The 19,919-nt window shown below is 42.8% G+C and overlaps 1 protein-coding gene across 2 annotated transcripts in view; it reads right to left on the reverse strand.

The window, feature by feature from the left end:
* Nucleotides 1-19,919, reverse strand: part of SPIRE1 (spire type actin nucleation factor 1) — a 205,130-nt gene that overhangs the window by 15,762 nt on the left and 169,449 nt on the right. For both annotated transcript variants that reach the window (XM_053571882.1, XM_053571883.1), the window contains exons 9-10: nt 10,746-10,918; nt 2,743-2,833 (exon numbers count right to left, since the gene is read on the reverse strand). In XM_053571882.1, coding sequence (XP_053427857.1) covers nt 2,743-2,833; nt 10,746-10,918 — 264 coding nt within the window. The remainder of the gene's footprint in view (nt 1-2,742; nt 2,834-10,745; nt 10,919-19,919) is intronic.

Below are 19,919 nucleotides of genomic sequence, written 5' to 3' on the forward strand. Positions count from 1 at the left end.
TGTCTATGTCTCTGTTTTTGTGCCAGTACCATGCTGTCTTGAGCACTATGGCTTTGTAGTACAGACTAAAATCTGGTATGCTGATGCCCCCAGCTTTATTTTTGTTACTAAGAACTGCCTTAGCTATACGGGGTTTTTTCCGGTTCCATACAAAACGCAGAATCATTTTTTCCAAATCTTGAAAGTACGATGTTGGTATTTTGATAGGAATGGCATTGAATAGGTAGATTGCTTTGGGAAGTATAGACATTTTAACAATGTTGATTCTTCCTGTCCATGAGCATGGTATGTTCTTCCATTTGTTAATATCCTCTGCTATTTCCTTTCTGAGGATTTCATAGTTTTCTTTATAGAGGTCCTTCACCTCCTTCGTTAGGTATATTCCTAGGTATTTCATTTTCTTTGAAACTATGGTGAAGGGAGTTGTGTCCTTAATTAGCTTCTCATCTTGACTGTTATTGGTGTACACAAAGGCTACTGACTTGTGGACATTGATTTTATATCCTGAAACATTACTGTATTTTTTGATGACTTCTAGGAGTCTTGTGGTTGAGTCTTTGGGGTTCTCTAAGTATAAGATCATGTCATCAGCAAAGAGGGAGAGTTTGACCTCCTCTGCTCCCATTTGGATTCCCTTTATTTCCTTGTCTTGCCTAATTGTATTGGCTAGAACTTCCAGCACTATGTTGAATAGTAATGGTGACAGAGGACAACCTTGTCTGGTTCCAGTTCTAAGAGGAAAAGCTTTTTACTCCATTCAGTAAAATATTGCCTGTGGGTTTGTCATAGATAGCTTCAATCAGTTTTAGAAATGTGCCACCTATGCCTATACTCTTCAGTGTTCTAATTAGAAAAGGATGCTGGATTTTATCAAATGCTTTTTCTGCATCTATTGAGAGGATCATGTGATCTGTATTTTTGCCTCTGTTAATATGGTGGATAACGTTTATGGACTTGCGTATGTTAAACCAGCCTTGCATCCCTGGGATGAAGCCTACTTGATCATGATGAATGACTTTTTTGATGGTAAGCTGTAATCTACTGGCTAGGATTTTGTTGAGAATTTTTGCATCTATATTCATGAGTGAGATTGGTCTGAAGCTGTATTTATTTAAACTGCAAAAAGTAAATTTCAGCTCTGATGTTAGTACTGTACCACTTTTCTCTTCTGCCTAGTATTTTAGGACAGTGTTTAACAGAAGAATGTTTTAGCGGTTCTGGGTTCACATGTAGGGAACACAGGAGAACAGGAGGAGCGCCCTGCACTGCAGTATCCCCTCCTCCGTCTGTGCCAAAGGAGAGCAGGAGGAGCGCCCCGCACTGCCTGGGTTGTGCTCAGTATCCCCTCCTCCGTCTGAGCAGCAAAGCCACTGCGGGGCTGTGGGGAGGAGAATGAGAGCCAGCACATAGTTAAATATGACCCATCCATCTGGACTGTCCAACTGAGAGAAATCAACACAATTTCTACAGTCAAGAAAAGATACAGAAATACATTATGTGATTTAACTAGGTTCCTATATTTAATAGACCTTATCAAATGCCAATTACAGGTAAGAACCAAAGCCAGCTCCTATTGTTTAAATAATCAAAACACTATTGGGCGGCGCCTGTGGCTCAACGTGTAGGGCGCCGGTCCCATATGCCGGAGGTGGCGGGTTCAAGCCCAGCCCCGGCCAAAAAAAAAAAAAAAACAAAAAAAAAAAACACTATTTAAATCATTTAAACCACTAAAATCTCCATGTGTATGAGAAATCAAGCCAATATTCTAAGAATACCTTAATATTAAATCTATAATTGTTAATCCTTCCTAAAAATCATATCGATAAAAAAGATTACTAAAAACCTTTAGAAATCCCTTAACTTTAGATATCTATGTTTGCAATTCATTGGCTGAAGAACTGTAAAGGTATTTTCACTGTCTTTATGTGCCTGTGGATATGGGGGTTGTGTATGTGTGTGGCTATGGATGCCTCATGATACCCCTATCTTAGCTTTAAAAATAAAATGAAAACCTACCTTATGATGCCACCCTAGGGTGTGTGTGGCTATGGGTGTGTGTGTGTGTGTGGGGGGTGTATGTGTGGCTATGGGTGTGTGTGGGGGGTGTGTGGCTATGGGTGTGTGTGTGAGGCTATAAGGATGTGTGTGAATATGGGTGTGTGTGTGGCTATGGGAGTGTGTGTGTATATGGATATGGGTGTGTATGGGTATGTATGTGTGGCTTTGGGGTGTGTGTAGCTATGGGGTTGTATGTGGATATGGGGGTGCATGTGTGTGGCTATGGGGGTTGAGTGGCTATGGGTGTGTGTGGCACTATAGGGGTGTGTGTGGCTGTGTGGGTATGGGGGTGTGTGGCTGTGGGGATGTGTGGGGTGTGTGGACTTGGGGGTATGTGAGGAGAGGGCAAGGGAGGACAAATATAGCTGTGCATGGCTTCTGATTTAAATTTGGACAAGGAGGTAATAAATCTGCAAAATACACACACAGCTGATTTATTTCCTGTAACTATTAACTACAGACACAACATGCCCACCTTTCATCAGGTGAAGACCTGAGGCCTGGCTCTCGGTTGAACCTACCTGATGACGCCACCCTAGGAAAGTAAAGGAAGATTCCTGCTCCTGACCAGTGAAAAACCAGGTTTTTTCTGACCAGACTGACCCCAGGGCACGTGGGACCCCTGTTGTAGGCACTGTGTTTTGTGAGGCATCCGACTCTATTTCTCTAAGCACCAACACTCACGCTTCCTGGCGGATGCCGCCTCCAACGCTGTATCCTCGAGGAGGGAGGGGGACACGCTGCTGCTGCTGGACGACTTGTGCAGAGTCTCCTCCTGGGAAGCACAGGCAGAGGGACAGACATTGCTGAGGCCAGAGTGCTCTCGTACCACCTCATGACATTTTACTACTAAGCACTCCAGAATGGTGCACCAAATCACGGCAAAAGTTCACGGGAGGTAGAAGACAAACTAGAGGGTGTAGAATTAGACAGTGCTGCTCTGGGTCTTAGCAGAGAGAGACAATGAGCAAGTTTCTCATCTGTGAAATACAGTGTATAACACAGGGTTATAGGAAGGAGTAAATGAGATATTGCATGGGAAATGCTTAACGCATTAGCTGGTACATAATAATGGTGGTTAATGGTATTAGAGGACATTTAACACATTTATAAATGTGATAAGACTATGAGCCTCAAGGAGGCAGAGGCTGGGTCTACCACATCCCTCACTGTATACTCCAGACCAAGCCCAACACTTGGTAAGTAAGGAAGTAATGTGCCTTAGATGAATGTATGAAAATAAACATTTCATGAAATGTTACGTGAGTTTAGGTGTGAGAAAGCCTTTGTTTTAGACTAAATCAAAATGAAGTACATTATTTACTCATTAAATATCTACTAAATACTATGTGACAGGGATATACATTAACTAGAAAACAGCTTGTAATTTCTACTATAGTATCTATGGAATACTAACAAATATTTTTATATACAGAAGGAAGAAAATTAGAAAAACATATTCATACATGACTATGTGAGATAGGAAGAATTGTCTTAGACCTTCTTAGCTAAAGTGGCTTTAAGAATTAGCCATTCACTCAACACTGGCCTTACCTAAACCCCACTGCTGGATCTTTAGTTTCAAACAAGCTACAAAACAAAGCATCTAGTCAAAGAGTAAGAGGGGGAAAAAGGTATAAATCACACAGTTCAGACAAGAAAAGGTCTGAACTGTGACCTCCACACCCTTGGGACTTACTATGAAGAACAAACCAAGCAACGTAAGAAAAGCCTCTAGCTGCTGGATACAGTATAGGTTACATAAATTTCCGAAAAAGCTAGCAAGCAATTAGAACAATCTCCTTCTGTTTATGGACGGTCAAAAGGAAATAAAGGCCAAGAGTATTTCTTAGGAAAACTAACAAAGCAGTCATGTACAGTGCTTCCCAAATAATTAGCTGAGAAGGTGGGAGCTACCCTGATTAAAACAGCAGGGACCATTCAGCTACTTCACACTTATCAGCCACCTTCCCTAGAAACACTTTTTAGAAATTTTGTTCATATATTTATTTTTAGAGACAGTGTCACTCTGTCGCCCTAGCTAGAGTGCAATGTTGTCATTGTAGCTCACGGCAACCTCAAAATCTTGGGTTCCAGAGATCCTCTCACTTCAGCCTCCGGAGTAGCTGGGACTACAGGTGCCTGCCATGCCTGGTTAATTTTAACATTTTTTTTTTGTAGAGGTGGGGGTCTCCCTATGTTGCTCAGGTTGGTCTTGGCCTGAAGTGACCCTTCCACCTTGTCTTCCTTCCCTGAGTGCTGGACTTTCAGCAACCATGCTTGGCCTCTAGAAACACATTTTTTGGGGGGGGGGGGACAGAATCTCACTCTGTCACCCTGGGTAGAGTGCTATGGTGTCATAGCTCACAACAACCTCAAACTCATGGGCTCAAGTGATCCTCCTGCCTCAGCCTCCCAAATAGCTTGGACTATAGGCACCTGCCACAATGTCTGGCTAATTTTTTTCTATTTTTAGTAGAGACAGGGTCTTACTCTTGCTCAGGCTAGTTTCAAACTCCCGAACTCAAATAATCCACATGCCTCGGCTTACCAGAGTGCCAGGATTATAGGCATCAGCCACCATGCCCAGCAAAGCTAATACTTTATTTTCATTCTTATAGACAGAAATGAGGTAAAAGTAAGAAAGGGGCACATCCAGTTTTGGTACTTATATTCAAAAAACATATACTTAGCCTATAATTCTAGCACTCTGGGAGGCCAAGGCAGGTGGATCACCTGAGCTCGTGAGTTCAAGACCAGCCTGAGCCAGAGTGACACCCCGTCTCTAAAAATAGCCGGGCGTTGTTGGGGGGTGCCTGTAGTCTCAGCTACTCAGGAGGCTGAGGCAGAAGGATCACCTGAGCACATGAGTTTGAGGTTGCTGTGAGCTATGACAGCACAGCACTCTACCAAGGGCAACAAAGTCAGACTCTGTCTAAAAAAAAAAGCATACATTTAAGATTAAAAAACATAAACCCCAATTTAAGCATCATACAAGGTATCCATGTGATGAAAACATCTGTACCCTCTTAATATTTTGAAATAAAACCCTTAAGAAAACCATATCGTATATTCATTTATAAAAATGCTTTTACAGGCTGGATGTGGTAGCTGATGCCTATAATTCCTGCATTCTGGGAGGATCCCTTGAGCTCAGGAGTGTGAGACCAGCTTGAGCAGGAGTGGGACCCATCTCTACCAAAAATATAAAAATTAACCAGGCATCATGGTGCACATTTATAGTCCCAGCTCCTTGGGAGACTGAGGAAGGAAGATCTCTAGAACTTAGGAGTCTGAGGTTGCTGTGAGCTAGGCTGACACCACTGTACTCTCCCCTGAGGGACACGGGGAGATGCTGTCTTTAAAAAAGAAAAAAAAAGCTTTCACAAAAAGAAAATAATTCAGGTTTGGCATTAGAATCTGATGTATCTTTTTTAATTTTTGAGACAGAGTGTCACTTTGTTGCCCTGGGTAGAGGGCTGTACCGTCATAGCTCACAGCAACCTCAAACTCCTAGGCTCAAGTGATTCTCTGGCCTCAGCCTCCTGAGCAGCTGGGAGTACAGGCGCCTGATTTTTTTAGAGATGGGATCTCGGTCTTGCTCAGGCTAAACTCGGAACTCAGGAGCTCAAGCAATCCACCGCCTCAGCCTCCCAGAGTGCTGGAATTGCAGGCGTGAGCCACTGCACCTGGCAGAATCTAATATAACTTGACTTACACAATGCACATATAAGACACTGAAATGTTATAAAGAATTGTCTTAAATTTTAAATTGCTCCCATTAAGTTGTTGATGGTCCTCTGTTTCTGCCTGCCCAAGACAGACAGTTGCATGTAATATTTTGACTGCTTGAAACCTAATCTCAAGGATTGTCTTTGTCCCTGGGAAGGAGAAACAAGGAACATGAGGACATTTGCTGTGCCAGTGAAAGGCATGGGCACACGCGTGCAGACTCCTGCTGTCATGTCCATCCCTGCTTGCTGCTCACTCTTGCCTGTCTGGGGAATTCTGATGGGTCTCTGACATCCCTTCTGCTACCTGGCCTGTGTCTATGGTCTGGTCCCAGTGACTGGCTCTGCCCTCCCCTAGAAGGTCTTCTCTAGTGAGCCTGTGGCTGCAGGAAGGCCCCCTGCCTTGCTGGTTTCCAGGTGCTCTGTCATCTCAGAGGCCAGCCTGGGCACTAGACTTACTCGACAAGAATGGAAATCTTCCCTTTCCTGAAAAGAAGCTCCTTTGCTCAGCTTTCCTATCGGAAGCACTGATATGGCCACAATCCAGTTACCCAACAGAGGTTAGCTGAGATGAAGATGTGCCAGAAACACAGAAGCTAGATTTCCAGGAACTTAAATAAAGAGGAACAGAAAAATGCCCGGTGTGGAGGGTCTAATTTAATAGGGCTTCTGTGACTAACATGCCACATGGCTTAGTTTTAACTCGGTCTTTATCTCTATTAGGGGCTCAGTTTTCTCACTGAAAAGTAAGAATGCTGCGCAAAAATTTTAAGGTTCTTTCCAGTGGATAATTAGAAAGGAAAAAGCTTAGGCATTCTTAAGCACTGCTAGTGAGAATACTTAAGACTTTAGAGTCAGACAAGCTTGGTTTCAAATCTGACTTGTCACTTACTAACTCTTTGAACTTAAGACAACTGTTCTCTATATGTGTTTCCTTATCTTTTATGCAATGATCATCCAGGGTCTTTCCAAAGACAAATTAGTTAGCTCAATAAAAAGTAGCCATTATAGATTTCTTTAAGAAAGATGGGTTGGGTGCAGGGACTCATTCCTGTACTCCCAGCTCTTTGGGAAGCTAAGATAGGAGGATCACTTGAAGACAGGTGTTCAAGACCATCCTAGGCAACATAGCCAGACTCTGTTTCTACAAAAATGAAAGAAAAAAAAATAGCTGGTTGTGGTGGTATCTGTCTATAGTCCTAGCTATTAGGAAGGCTGAGGTGAGGCAGGTGGTACATGTGGCCCAGGAGTTGAGGTTGTAGTGAGCTACGGCCACACCACAATATTCTAGCCTGAGCAACAGAGTGAGATCCTGCCTCTGGGGATAAAAAAAAGAAAGAAGAGGCCAGGCACAGGGGCTCACCCTTGTAATCCTAGCACTCTGGAAGGCTGAGATGGGTGACTGCTTGAGCTCAGGAGTTCGACACCAGCCTGAGCAAGAGTGAGACTCTTTCTCTACTAAAAATAGAAAAATTAGCTGACTGTTGTGGTAGGCACCTGTAGTCCCAGTAACTTGGAAGGCTGAGGCAAGAGGATTACTTGAACTCAGGAGTTTGAGGTTGCTGTAAGCTATGATAACTCCATAGCACTCTATGCAAGGTAACAAAGTGAGACCCTGTCTCTAAGAGGAAAAAAAAAGTATGAAAGCTAAAAAAATATTAATTCTTTCATCTAGCAAATGCAGTTCTGGAAATATCCTAAGAAATAATTCAAAGCAAAAATGTAACATAAGGACATTCAAAATAGTATGGTTATTTATGATGGCGGTAAATTAGGAGCAACCTCACTGTTAAGAAACAGGGGGCTGGATAAACAAAATATAGTAAATTATTACTCTGGAATACCACACAGATATAAGGCATCATGTTGGAAAAGGACATTTAATGGGATGAGAAATGGTCATGATTTTTTTTAGGTAAAATCTTAATTCCAGTTCTGGCAAATGGCAGATTAGAGAAACTATTTCTATAGAGAGATGTAAGGTTTCTGGGTCACTAACAACAGACAAGTCTAACAGCCAGTATCGCCCAATGTTTCCACCAACAGGTCAGTATTACTGGCCAGTGCCAATGAGTCTGTACCAGGGATTTGGGTTTAACAACAGGTTTCCATTGCTCTCTGAGGTCAGTGAAAGAGGGGGTGGTGGCAGGTGGGCAGGCTCTAGTCCTGCCTTCGCTTCTCTTTGACTGACACTGACTGTCCTGTGTGCATGGTGTGAAGAAAAGTTTTGGTGCCTAAAAAAGTATTTGGAAGGTACCTGTTAAATAGGAGAGAAAAAAATGGAGAAACAGGTGGTAAAGTTGAGAGGGAAGAAGAAAAAGACTAAGGTCAGCTTTTCCTGAGACTTCCTTTTATTTGCTCTCTACTGCCTTCCATGGCTCTGAAGTGGGACTTGCTTTAGTAGGGGGAAAAATTACTATAAAATGTGAAGGAAGTCTGTGGGGTGTATCTAACAGTAACTGTATTTGTGGCCATTTATAAGAGAACAAACACAAGCTAAAGGAAACTATCTTGGTTCAGGAATTTTCTGACGTCAGGAATTAATAAAGGTGGGGGAAAGAATACCCATCCATTAATCAAGAAAAGGTAGAATTCCACAGTATCTTTTCCATTTTCATACTTCTGGGGTACAGCTGCCAAGTTTTAGACCTAGAGGAGACCTACAGGTGAGGGAGCCCAGACCTCTCACCCAGGTGGGGGACATGCTGAAAGCAACAAGGCGCAGCGCTCACTCAGAGCAGATACCAGGGTGGGTGCCGCGAGCAGAACCATCGTCACTCTGGGGCCCTGTGCACACACTCAGAGCGGGGACCAGGGTGGGTGCCGCGTGCAGAACTGTCGTCACTGATCACACTCTAAGGAAACCCAGTCCAGAGACTTTCCTCTGAGTTGGATTGAACCAGCTGATAATTTGACAGCAGCTAACTGAGGGGACTGTTGTCTGTACTGTCCCGTGTGGTCTCCCTTAGCACTGGGTATCTCCTGAGCACTTGAGCACTGTGACTAAGAAACCGAGTCTCTTCAATTATTTCATATAGTTTAAATAGCCATACACGGCTAGTAGAGCTCTATCCAGATGACCCTTGGGCTAGATGCTATTTAAATAGTTCTCGCAGCCAGGTGCAGTGGCTCACGGCTGTAATCCCAGCACTGTGGGAGGATGAGGAGGGAGGATTGCTTGAGCTCAGGAGTTCAAGACTTGCCTGAGAGAGATCCCAACTCCTAAAAAAATTAAAAACCCAGCCGGGTGCCGTGGTGAGCACCTGTAATTCCAGCGGCTTCCAGAGGCTGAGTCAGCAGGATGCCCACAGCCCAAGTCTGAAGTTGTAGAGAGCTATGATGCCACTACACTCTGCTCAGGGCATAGGGTAGGATTCTGTCTCAACAAAAACAACAACAAAAAAGCAAAGAAATAAAAATAAAAAACAAGCAAGGAAATAAATCATTCTCGCAGGTAAGTGTGAACTTACTTCAATGCCTGAATGTCCACTGGACATTGTTAGAGACCTGGGGATACAAGGTGAACTGAGCGCAGCTCCTCTGTTCAGGGGCTGGTGCTCTGGTAGGAGAGACAGAAGTGAAATGGGTAATTATACAACAAGGTGTTAAGCGTGCCAGTGTCACGGAGGAGGAGTGAGTGACTACAGAATCACAGAGAAGGGGTCCCCAGGGGCAGTGGCATTAGAGAAGACACCCAGAGAAAAGGCGACGCAGTCCTGACTCTACAGGGACATAGGGCCCTGCACACACGGCTGAGCATGTGCAGGACCAGGACTGCAACTAGACCAGGTTTCAGCAGGCACCTGACATGATCTGGGGACATGAGCTTTATCCTGTGATAGGGAGCCCCCCAAAGGTTTTAAGCAGGAGTGATAAGGACTCTGGTGGTATACACAAGATGGAATCTGGGAAGCCAAGAAAAAAATTCAGATAGACTGATGAGACAGGAAGAGAGCGAAAGCGAGACAGAGGATGTTTCTTTATCGTTCCTAAGGCTTGAAACACCTTTAGTAGCATAATCACTATCATTGGTATTGCTTGGATTGGGGGCGGAGACTGATTCTGCAGATTCTACTTAGGATGAGTATGGGGAGGATGGAGCCAGCAACTAAGACGGTGAGAAGATGAGAGGCAGCTGTGTGCACATGTGCTTCCAGAGTTGGTCTGGCAAGCAGATGAGGGAGAAGGGAAGGAAGAAGACAATTTCATTTTGCAGAAGTTGAGTTTGAAGGACAGGAAGTGGGTCCAGCAGGCAACCACACACATAGCCCTGACACCACGAACAGAGGCTTGAGAGAGAGGGAAGGAGGCACAGCACACAGGTGTGAACTTACTTCAATGCCTGAATGTCCACTGGACATTGTTAGAGACCTGGGGATACAAGGTTCACCTACAAGAACGATTTATTTCCTTGCTTGTTCATCCTTGTTGAAATCAGCAAGGATGCAAGATTTTTTTTCCCCAAAAAAGGCAGTAAGTAAAGGATGAAATCTGGGAACGTCAGCAGGGTTTTTTTTTCAGAAGTTTCTGTGTTAGATTACTGTTAGAGGAAACAATCCTAAGTGTGGGTGTGTATATATGTGTGCATGTTTTAGTGGGAGAACAGTCTGTGAAAATATGTTTTTCTGGACTTTATTTTTTTCATTCCCCAAACAAAAGGGAAGATATTAGGTAACATAAGCTTGAAAACTGCAGATTTATTTTAACTTTACCTATACTTTAAGAGTATACTGAAAGTCCAGTATCTATTCTTAAAACTACAGCATTGCATTGGTCTTTACTGATAACAGAAAGTAACCTACCATTTTATCTCCTGGTAATCAAATTAACGTTAATGCTAGCTTTATTGACTGAAATCATGGGAAGAAATTAAGCAACAATTGAAGCAACATAATTATTGTATTAGTGCATTAAGCACCCTGCACTTGAGAGTCAAGGTGTGTGGACAGGCCTCACCTCTGACTCTGAGCTGTCCAGCTCGGCCAACGTGGGGGCTTTCAGGAGCTTCTTCCTCTGCACCGGTGCCAGTTGTGCCGTATTTAACCCATTTTCTGCTGTTTGTGACGATAAATCTCCATTCAGCACAGATGATTCTACAACATTCTTTGGAGATTCAGGGGCAGGTACATCTGGGAAAGAAAAGCAAAAGCAGACCTTTTCTTGAGCCAACAAAGGTAACTGGTATTAGAAGCACATGTCAGGTGACAAGGCATTTTACAAACACAACACAAAGGCTTGATACAGGATGCCTTGCCTGTGTAGATGAAACATTGTTTTTTTTTGGTAGAGACAGAGTCTCACTTTATGGCCCTCGGTAGGTAGAGTGCCGTGGCCTCACACAGCTCACAGCAACCTCCAACTCCTGGGCTTAGGCGATTCTCCTGCCTCAGCCTCCTGAGTAGCTGGGACTACAGGCGCCCGCCACAACGCCCGGCTATTTTTTGGTTGCAGTTCGTCCGGGGCGGGGTTTGAACCCGCCACCCTCGGTACATGGGGCTGGCGCCTTACCGACTGAGCCACAGGCGCCACCCATGAAACACTGTTTTGCTAGATATTGTCAGATTTGATTAAAGGGAACTTTAAAACGAATAATTTATGTTCACATTTGTAGATTAAAATTCAGACTTAGAAGAAAGCCTACAGATAAGACTCAGACTTCTTTATTTTCTAGATGAAGAAACTGAGGTTCAGAGAAGCAAGTTTTGCTTTAGAACTTTCATGGATTTAAGTTTTACTAGGTATATAGTGTAAGATTTAAAAGTGTTTTGGTTTAAAAATCAAAACACCTAATAATCTATATTCATGTAAACATATTTAATGTAAACAGAAAGAATCTGGGATACATTTTTCCTCTGATAAATATGATTTATTAAGAGTTCAAATTTGGATAGGAAGGGAATAAAACAAATGATAGAAAATGAGGGAGGTGGAGCAAGATGGCGGCCGAGTAACAGCTTCCCTACAACTGGGCACGGCAAGTCTGGGGAGATAAGACCCCAGGCATCTCTGGCTGGTGGGATCCGCCTATAATCACCCCTTTGAGGATACAGGGATTCAGCAAGGGACTTCTGGACCCCAAGAGGAGGACAAAAACAGTAGAAAACTGGCAAGTGGTTGCATGTGTCCAATCAACCTAATCCCACCGGCAGCCGTAAGTACAAGCAGCAGTGAGACTGCAAACTGGAAAGGCCTTACCTGTGAACTATTTCGGTGTTTTTGGACTTGGCACTCAGTTGAACTGCCTTGGGGAGAGCTTGAGCAGGAGTGCAGAAAACTTTGGGCATTGTCTAGGGCCCCAGACTGAGCCGCTGAGCTGGAGAGAGCTAATAGTGTTCAGCTGTGGGCCGCAGGGAGCCATTGTGAGAGAACTGCCCCAGCAAGCTCCGCCCTCAGGTTAGCAGAGAAAGGATCCGGTGGGAGCTAGTAACCTAGTGACTGAGCAGCCTAAAGGCAGGGACTGAGCTGCCTTACATCCTTAACACTCACGGGCACAGTGAGACGGGTTTTGGCACACTGGAGCCTTGGGCTATTGCCTTGGGTGGAGTGCCGTGGCATCACAGCTCATAGCAACCTCAAACTCCTGGGCTTGGTGCTGCCTGGACCTCCATAACAGCTGTGCCATGACCTCCGACCTGTGACCCGCGCTCGCCAGTCCTCCGCATGCCCTCACCAGGAACTGCGGGAGCCGCACAACCCTGCGTCCTCCCTCCTGTACCCTCCCTGGCTCCATACCAGCCCGCTCATCTGCCCAGGGACTCTGGTAGCCGTGTGCCCTCCGGAGCCATTCCTGCCTCTGTGCAGAGCCCTTCTCCTGGTCAGGGACTGCTGGAGCCTTGGGCTCTCTGTGCCAAAGTCACTGGGCACCAGGCACTCCCAGAACTGTGCGCATCACCTCCCACCCTATTGCTGGATCCGGGTGTGTCACACTCCGGAGCTGCTTCCACAACCAGAACTCCCTGTCTGGGGCAGCCCCAGAGGAACTACACAGGGTCATTCCCTACAAAGATCCAGCAACAATAGAGTGATCCCGCTGGGGTCTAATCTTGGAAAGACAGCTCCCTAACTCTGAGGACCGCCAGAGGCAACGGTGAAAAACATTCATGAGGCGAAATCAACAGAAAAACTCTGGCAATATGAATAATCAGAGTAGATCAAATCCCCCAAGGATCAATGGGGCAGACACAGCACAAGATCCCATGCACCAAACAAATAGCTGAGATGTCAGAAATCAAATTCAGAATCTGGATAGCAAATAAGAACGAATTAGAATTCCAAGCAGTAACGCAAAAGATATCTCAAGAATTCAATGAATTTAAAGACTGAGACGGGTTTTGGCACACTGGAGCCTTGGGCTATTGCCTTGGGTGGAGTGCCATGGCATCACAGCTCATAGCAACCTCAAACTCCTGGGCTTGGTGCTGCCTGGACCTCCATAAGAGCTGTGCCATGACCTCCGACCCGTGACCCGCGCTCGCCAGTCCTCCGCATGCCCTGGACCAGGAACTGCGGGAGCCGCACAACCCTGCGTCCTCCCTCCTGTACCCTCCCTGGCTCCACACCAGCCCACTCAAAGATTTTGACACATTGAGACAAGAAGTTGCAGCCCTCAAAGATCTGAGAAACACAGTAGAATCCCTCAGTAACAGAATGGAGCAAGCAGAAGAAAGGATTTCTGACATTGAAGATAAACCTTTCGAATGCTCCCAAACTCTCAAAGAGGAAGAGAAATGGAGGGCAAAAACAGATCACTCTCTCAGAGAGCTCTGGGATAATTTGAAGAAAACCAACATTCGTCTTATAGGGATCCCTGAAAGCGATCAAGTGGCTTCACAAGGCACAGAGTCTTTTCTCCATGAGATTATGAAGGAGAACTTTCCAGACATGCAAAGAGATTCTGAAATTCAGATAGCAGACAGTTTCAGAACTCCAGCACGACTCAACCTAAATAAGACATCCCCCAGACACATCATAATTGATTTCACTAAAGTTAATATGAAGGAGAAAATTCTGAAAGCAGCCAGATGAAAGAAAACCATCACCTACAAGGGAAAGAATATTAGAATAACTGCAGATCTCTCTGCTGAAACCCTTCAAGCTAGAAGAGGATGTTCATCGACTTTTACTCTCCTAAAACAAAATACCTTTCAACCCAGGATCCTGTACCCAGCTAAACTGAGTTTCATTTATGACGGAGAAATTAAATACTTCAATGACATTCACGTGTTGAAGAAATTTGCCGTAACTAAACCAGCTCTCCAGGATATTCTCAGACCTATGCTCCATAAAGACCAGCGTAATCCTCCACCACAAAAATGAACCCACCCAGAAAATTTTGATCAAATTCCAACTTCCAAAGTCACAAAAGGATTAAAAATGTCCACCGGACTCTTGAAAGGCTTATCAATATTCTCAATTTATGTGAATGGTTTAAACTGTCCTCTAAAGAGGCACAGGTTGGCTGACTAGATACAAAAACTCAAGCCAGATATCTGCTGCATACAAGAATCACATGTTACATTCAAAGACAAATATAGACTCAAGGTGAAGGGATGGTCATCTATACTCCAGGCAAATGGAAAGCAGAAAAAAGCAGGCATTGCAATCCTATTCGAAGATACAATAGGCTTTAAACCAACCAAAATAAGGAAGGATAAGGATGGACACTTCATATTTGTTAAAGGTAATACTCAATATGATGAGATCTCAATTATTAATACTTATGCACTCAACCAGAACGCACCTCATTTTATAAGAGAAACTCTAACAGACATGAGCAACTTGATTTCCTCCAGTTCCATAGTAGTTGGAGATTTTAACACCCTCTAGCAGTGCTGGAAAGATCCTCCAAAAAGAAGCTAAGCAAAGAAATTTTAGATTTAAACTTAACCATTCAACATCTGGACTTAACAGATATCTACAGAACATTTCATCCCAACAAATCAATCTGAATACACATTCTTCTCATCAGCTCTTGAAACATACTCCAAAAATCGACCACATCCTAGGCCACAAATCTAACTTCAGCAAACTAAAAAAAAATACAAATTATTCCTTGCATCTTCTCAGACCATCATGGAATAAAAGTTGAACTCAGTAACAATAGGAACCTGCATACCCATACAAGAACATGGAAGCTAAGCAACCTTATGCTGAGGGATAGATGGGTTATAGACGAGATTAAGAAGGAAATCACCACATTTTTGGAACAAAACAACAATCAAGACACAAATTACCAGAACCTCTGGGATAGTGCAAAGGCAGTCCTAAGAGGGAAATTTATAGCACTGCAAGCCTTCCTCAAGAAAACGGAAAGAGAGGAAGTTAATAACTTAATGGGACATCTCAAGCAACTGGAGAAGGAAGAACACTCCAACCCCAAACACAGCAGAAGAAAAGAAATAACCAAAATCAGAGAAGAATTAAATGAAATTGAAAACAAAAGTATTGTACAACAGATCAATAAATCCAAAACTTGGTTTTTTGAAAAGATCAATAAAATAGATAAACCTTTGGGCAACCTAAACAGGAAAAAGAGAGTAAAATCTCTAATTTCATCAATCAGAAATGGTAATGATGAAATAACAACAGACCCCTCAGAAATTCAAAAAATCCGTAACCAATACTAAAAGAAACTCTACTCTCAGAAATATGAAAATCTGAAAGAAACTGACCAATACCTGGAAGTACACCACCTACCAAGACTTAGCCAGAACGAAGTGGAAATGTTGAACAGGCCTATATCAAGTTCTGAAATAGCATCAACTATACAAAATCTCCCTAAAAAGAAAATCCCAGGACCAGATAGCTTTACATCAGAATTCTACCAAACCTTTAAAGAGGAACTAGCACCTATATTACTAAACCTCTTCCAAAATATACAAAAAGAAGGAGTACTACCCAACACATTCTGCGAAGCAAACATCCCCTTGATCCCCAAACCAAGGAAAGACCCAACAAGAAAAGAAAATTATAGACCAATATCACTATAATGAATATTGATGCTAAAATACTCAATAAGACCCTAACAAACAGAATCCAAAAACACATCAAAAAAATTATACACCACAACCAAGTGGGATTTATCCCAGGGTCTCAAGGCTGGTTCAATACATGCAAATCTATAAATGTAATTCAGCACATAAACAAACTAAAAAATAAGGACCATATGATTCTTTCAATTGATGCAGAAAAAGCTTTTGATAATATCCAGTATCCCTTCATGATCAGAACACTTAAGAAAATTGGTATAGAAGGGACATTTCTTAAACTAATAGAGGCCATCTACGGCAAACCCACAGCCAATATCGTATTGAATGGAGTTAAATTGAAATCATTTCCACTTAGATCAGGAACCAGGCAAGGTTGCCCATTGTCTCCATTGCTTTTTAACATTGTAATGGAAGTTTTAGCCATTGCAATTAGGGAAGAAAAGGCAATCAAGGGTATCCACATAGGGTCAGAAGAGATCAAACTTTCATTCTTCGCAGATGATATGATCATATCTGGAAAACACTAGGGATTCTACTACAAAACTTTTAGAAGTGATCAAGGAATACAGCAATGTCTCAGGCTACAAAATCAACACCCATAAATCTGTAGCCTTTATATAGACCAACAATAACCAAGGCAAAAAAATAGTCAAGGACTCTATTCCTTTCACAGTAGTGCCAAAGAAGATGAAATATTTGGGAGTATACCTAACAAAGGACGTGAAAGATCTCTACAAAGAGAAGTATGAAACTTTAAGAAAAGAAATAGCTGAAGATGTTAACAAATGGAAAAACATACCATGCTCATGGCTGGGAAGAATCAACATTGTTAAAATGTCTATACTACCCAAAGCAATACATAATTTTAATGTAATTCCCATTAAAGTTCCATTGTCATATTTTAAAGATCTTGAAAAAAATAATACTTCGTTTTATACGGAACCAGAAAAAACCTCGAATAGCCAAAACATTACTCAGAAATAAAAACACAGCAGGAGGAATCACGCTACCAGACCTGAGACTGAACTATAAATCGATAGTGATCAAAACAGCATGGTACTGGCACAAAAACAAAGAAGTAGATGTCTGGAACAGAACAGAGAACCAAGAGATGAATCCAGCTACTTACCATTATTTGATCTTTGACAAGCCAATTAAAAACATTCAGTGCGGGGCAGCGCCTGTGGCTCAGTGAGTAGGGCGCCGGCCCCATATGCCGAGGGTGGCGGGTTCAAACCCAGCCCCGGCCAAACTGCAACCAAAAAATAGCCGGGCGTTATGGCGGGCGCCTGTAGTCCCAGCTGCTCGGGAGGCTGAGGCAAGAGAATCGCGTAAGCCCAAGAGTTAAGAGGTTGCTGTGAGCCGTGTGACGCCACAGCACTCTACCCGAGGGCAGTACAGTGAGACTCTGTCTCTACAAAAAAAAAAGAAAAAGAAAAAGCTCATTAAAATCCAATTAAAAAAAAAAAAACATTCAGTGCGGAAAAGATTCCCTATTTAACAAATGGTGCTGGGTGAACTGGCTGGCAACCTGTAGAAGATTGAAACTGGACCCACACCTTTCACCATTAACTAAGATAGACTCTTACTGGATAAAAGATTTAAACTTAAGATGTGAAACTATAAAAATACTTGAAGAAAGTGCAGGGAAAACTTTTGAAGGAATCAGCCTGGGTGAATATTTTATGAGGAGGACTTCCCAGGCAATTGAAGCAGTTATCAAAAATACACTACTGGGACCTGATCAAACTAAAAAGCTTCTGCACACCCAAGAACACAGTAAGTAAAGCAAGCAGACAGCAGCCCTCAGAATGGGAGAAAATATTTGCAGGTTATACCTCCGATAAAGGTCTAATAACCAGAATCCACAGAGAACTCAAACGTATTAGCAAGAAAAGAACACGTGATCCCATCTCAGGGTGGGCAAGGACTTGAAGAGAGACTTCTTTACAGAAGACCGACGGCAACATCTACAAACACATGAAAAAAGCTCATCATCCTTAATCATCAGAGAAATGCAAATCAAAACTACTTTGAGATATCACCTAACCCCAGTAAGAGTAGCCCACATAACAAAATCCCAAAACCAGAGATGTTGGCATGGGATGTGGAGAAAAGGGCACACTTCTACACTGCTGGTGGGAATGCACACTTATACGTTCCTTCTGGAAGGATGTTTGGAGAATACTTAGAGACCTAAAAATAGACCTGCCATTCGATCCTATAATTCCTTTACTAGGTTTATACCCAGAAGACCAAAAATCACAATATAACAAAGACATCTGTACCAGAATGTTTATTGCAGCCCAATTCATAATTGCTAAGTCATGTAAGAAGCCCAAGTGCCCATCGAACCACGAATGGACTAGCAAATTGTGGTACATGTATACTATGGAATATTATGCAGCCTTAAAGAAAGATGGAGACTTTACCTCTTTCATGTTTACATGGATGGAGCTGGAACATATTCTTCTTAGCAAAGTATTTCAGGAATGGAAGAAAAAGTATCCAATGTACTCAGCCCTACTATGAAGCTAAATTATAGCTTTCACATGAAGGCTATAACCCAACTATAGCATAAGATTGTGAGGAAAGGGCCAAGGAATGGGAAGGGAGGGGGGAGGTTTTGGTGGAGGGAGAATAATGGGTGGGGCCACACCCACGGTGCATCTTAGAATGGGTACAGGTGAAACTTACTAAAGACAGAATACAAATGTCTACATATAATAACTAAGAAAATGCCATGAAGGCTACGTTGAACAGTTTGATGAGAATATTTCAGATTGTATATAAAACCAGCAGATTGTACCCCTTGATTGCACTAATGTACACAGCAGTATAGTGTGACGTGGACTGGCGGGTCTCTGCTGCTGGGTGTTCCCCTCTGAGCAACCTGCCTGCTCTCTGTTTCTTCACTCGTAACAACAGATGCAGCATTGTTGTGAAGATTAAACGGGTAACAGCTGCAAGTGAAATACTGTACCCAGGAGTGGCAGTGTGCAATGAGTATTAGTAACTATCCACACTGCTCTGACTTCCCTTTTTGAGCACTACGGCTCTGACTGACTTGTCCAGAACTGCATGGTTGGTGTTGTGTCCGAGCTGACGTGGAGCGTTTGTTGAAACGGAAAGGAGACACATTTTCTTCAGTATTTCAGATGAAGAGTTAAACATGGACTAAACTTAATACACAAAAGTATTCAAAGTAAAAAAAAGCAGCCACTGTGCAAGATTCACAAACTTAGACAAGGAACAAGCTGCTTTTTGCACATGGATAGTCTGTCAAGCTACCATGGTTGGGGTCAAAGGACTCTAAATACTAAAGTGAATAAGACAGGATTAATGCTCCTTTAGGAAAGGGGGAGTATTGTATGGAAGTTATAGAATACAGGAACATTCTGTTTATAGTAGCCCCCACAATGCTATTTATATGCTTGAAGTCTGAGAGGTGGAATTCCAGGAAAACATTCAGTGTTCGTGCATCTAAGTGTGTACAGCTTTCTTTGACATTATTTAAAAAAAAAAAACATGCAAATTCTTTCTTTCTTTTTTTTTTTATTAAATCATAGCTGTGTACTTTAATGTGATCATGGGGCACCATACACTGGTTTTATAGACTGTTTGACACATTTTCATCACACTGGTTAACATAGCCTTCCTGGCATTGTCTTAGTTATTGTGTTAAGACATTTACTAAGTTTCACATATACCCTTGTAAGATGCACTGCAGGTGTAATCCCACCACAATCACTCTCCCTCTGCCCGCCTCCCCCCTCCCTCCCCTCCCTTTACCCCTTCCCCTTATTCTTGGGTTATAACTGGGTTATAGCTTTCATGTGAAAGCCATAAATTAGTTTCATAGTAGGGCTGAGTACATTGGATACTTTTTCTTCCATTGTTGAGATACTTTACTAAGAAGAATATGTTCCAGCTCCATCCAAATTATTTCTTATAATAAATGACATACATCTTATTTAATATTTATAATTTCTTTTCATTTTAAGACATTGAGAAAGCTCTGGCCACCTGTGAACTTGTACCCCTGTGCACTTGAAGAAAGGGGTTGGAAAAGACCAAAAGGAAAGAAAAGACAGGAGGAGGAAAGGAAAAAGGAAGGACGATGGCTATTAATCATATATCA

The sequence above is a fragment of the Nycticebus coucang genome, chromosome 19, assembly GCF_027406575.1.
Source record: "Nycticebus coucang isolate mNycCou1 chromosome 19, mNycCou1.pri, whole genome shotgun sequence".
NCBI lineage: Eukaryota > Metazoa > Chordata > Mammalia > Primates > Lorisidae > Nycticebus > Nycticebus coucang.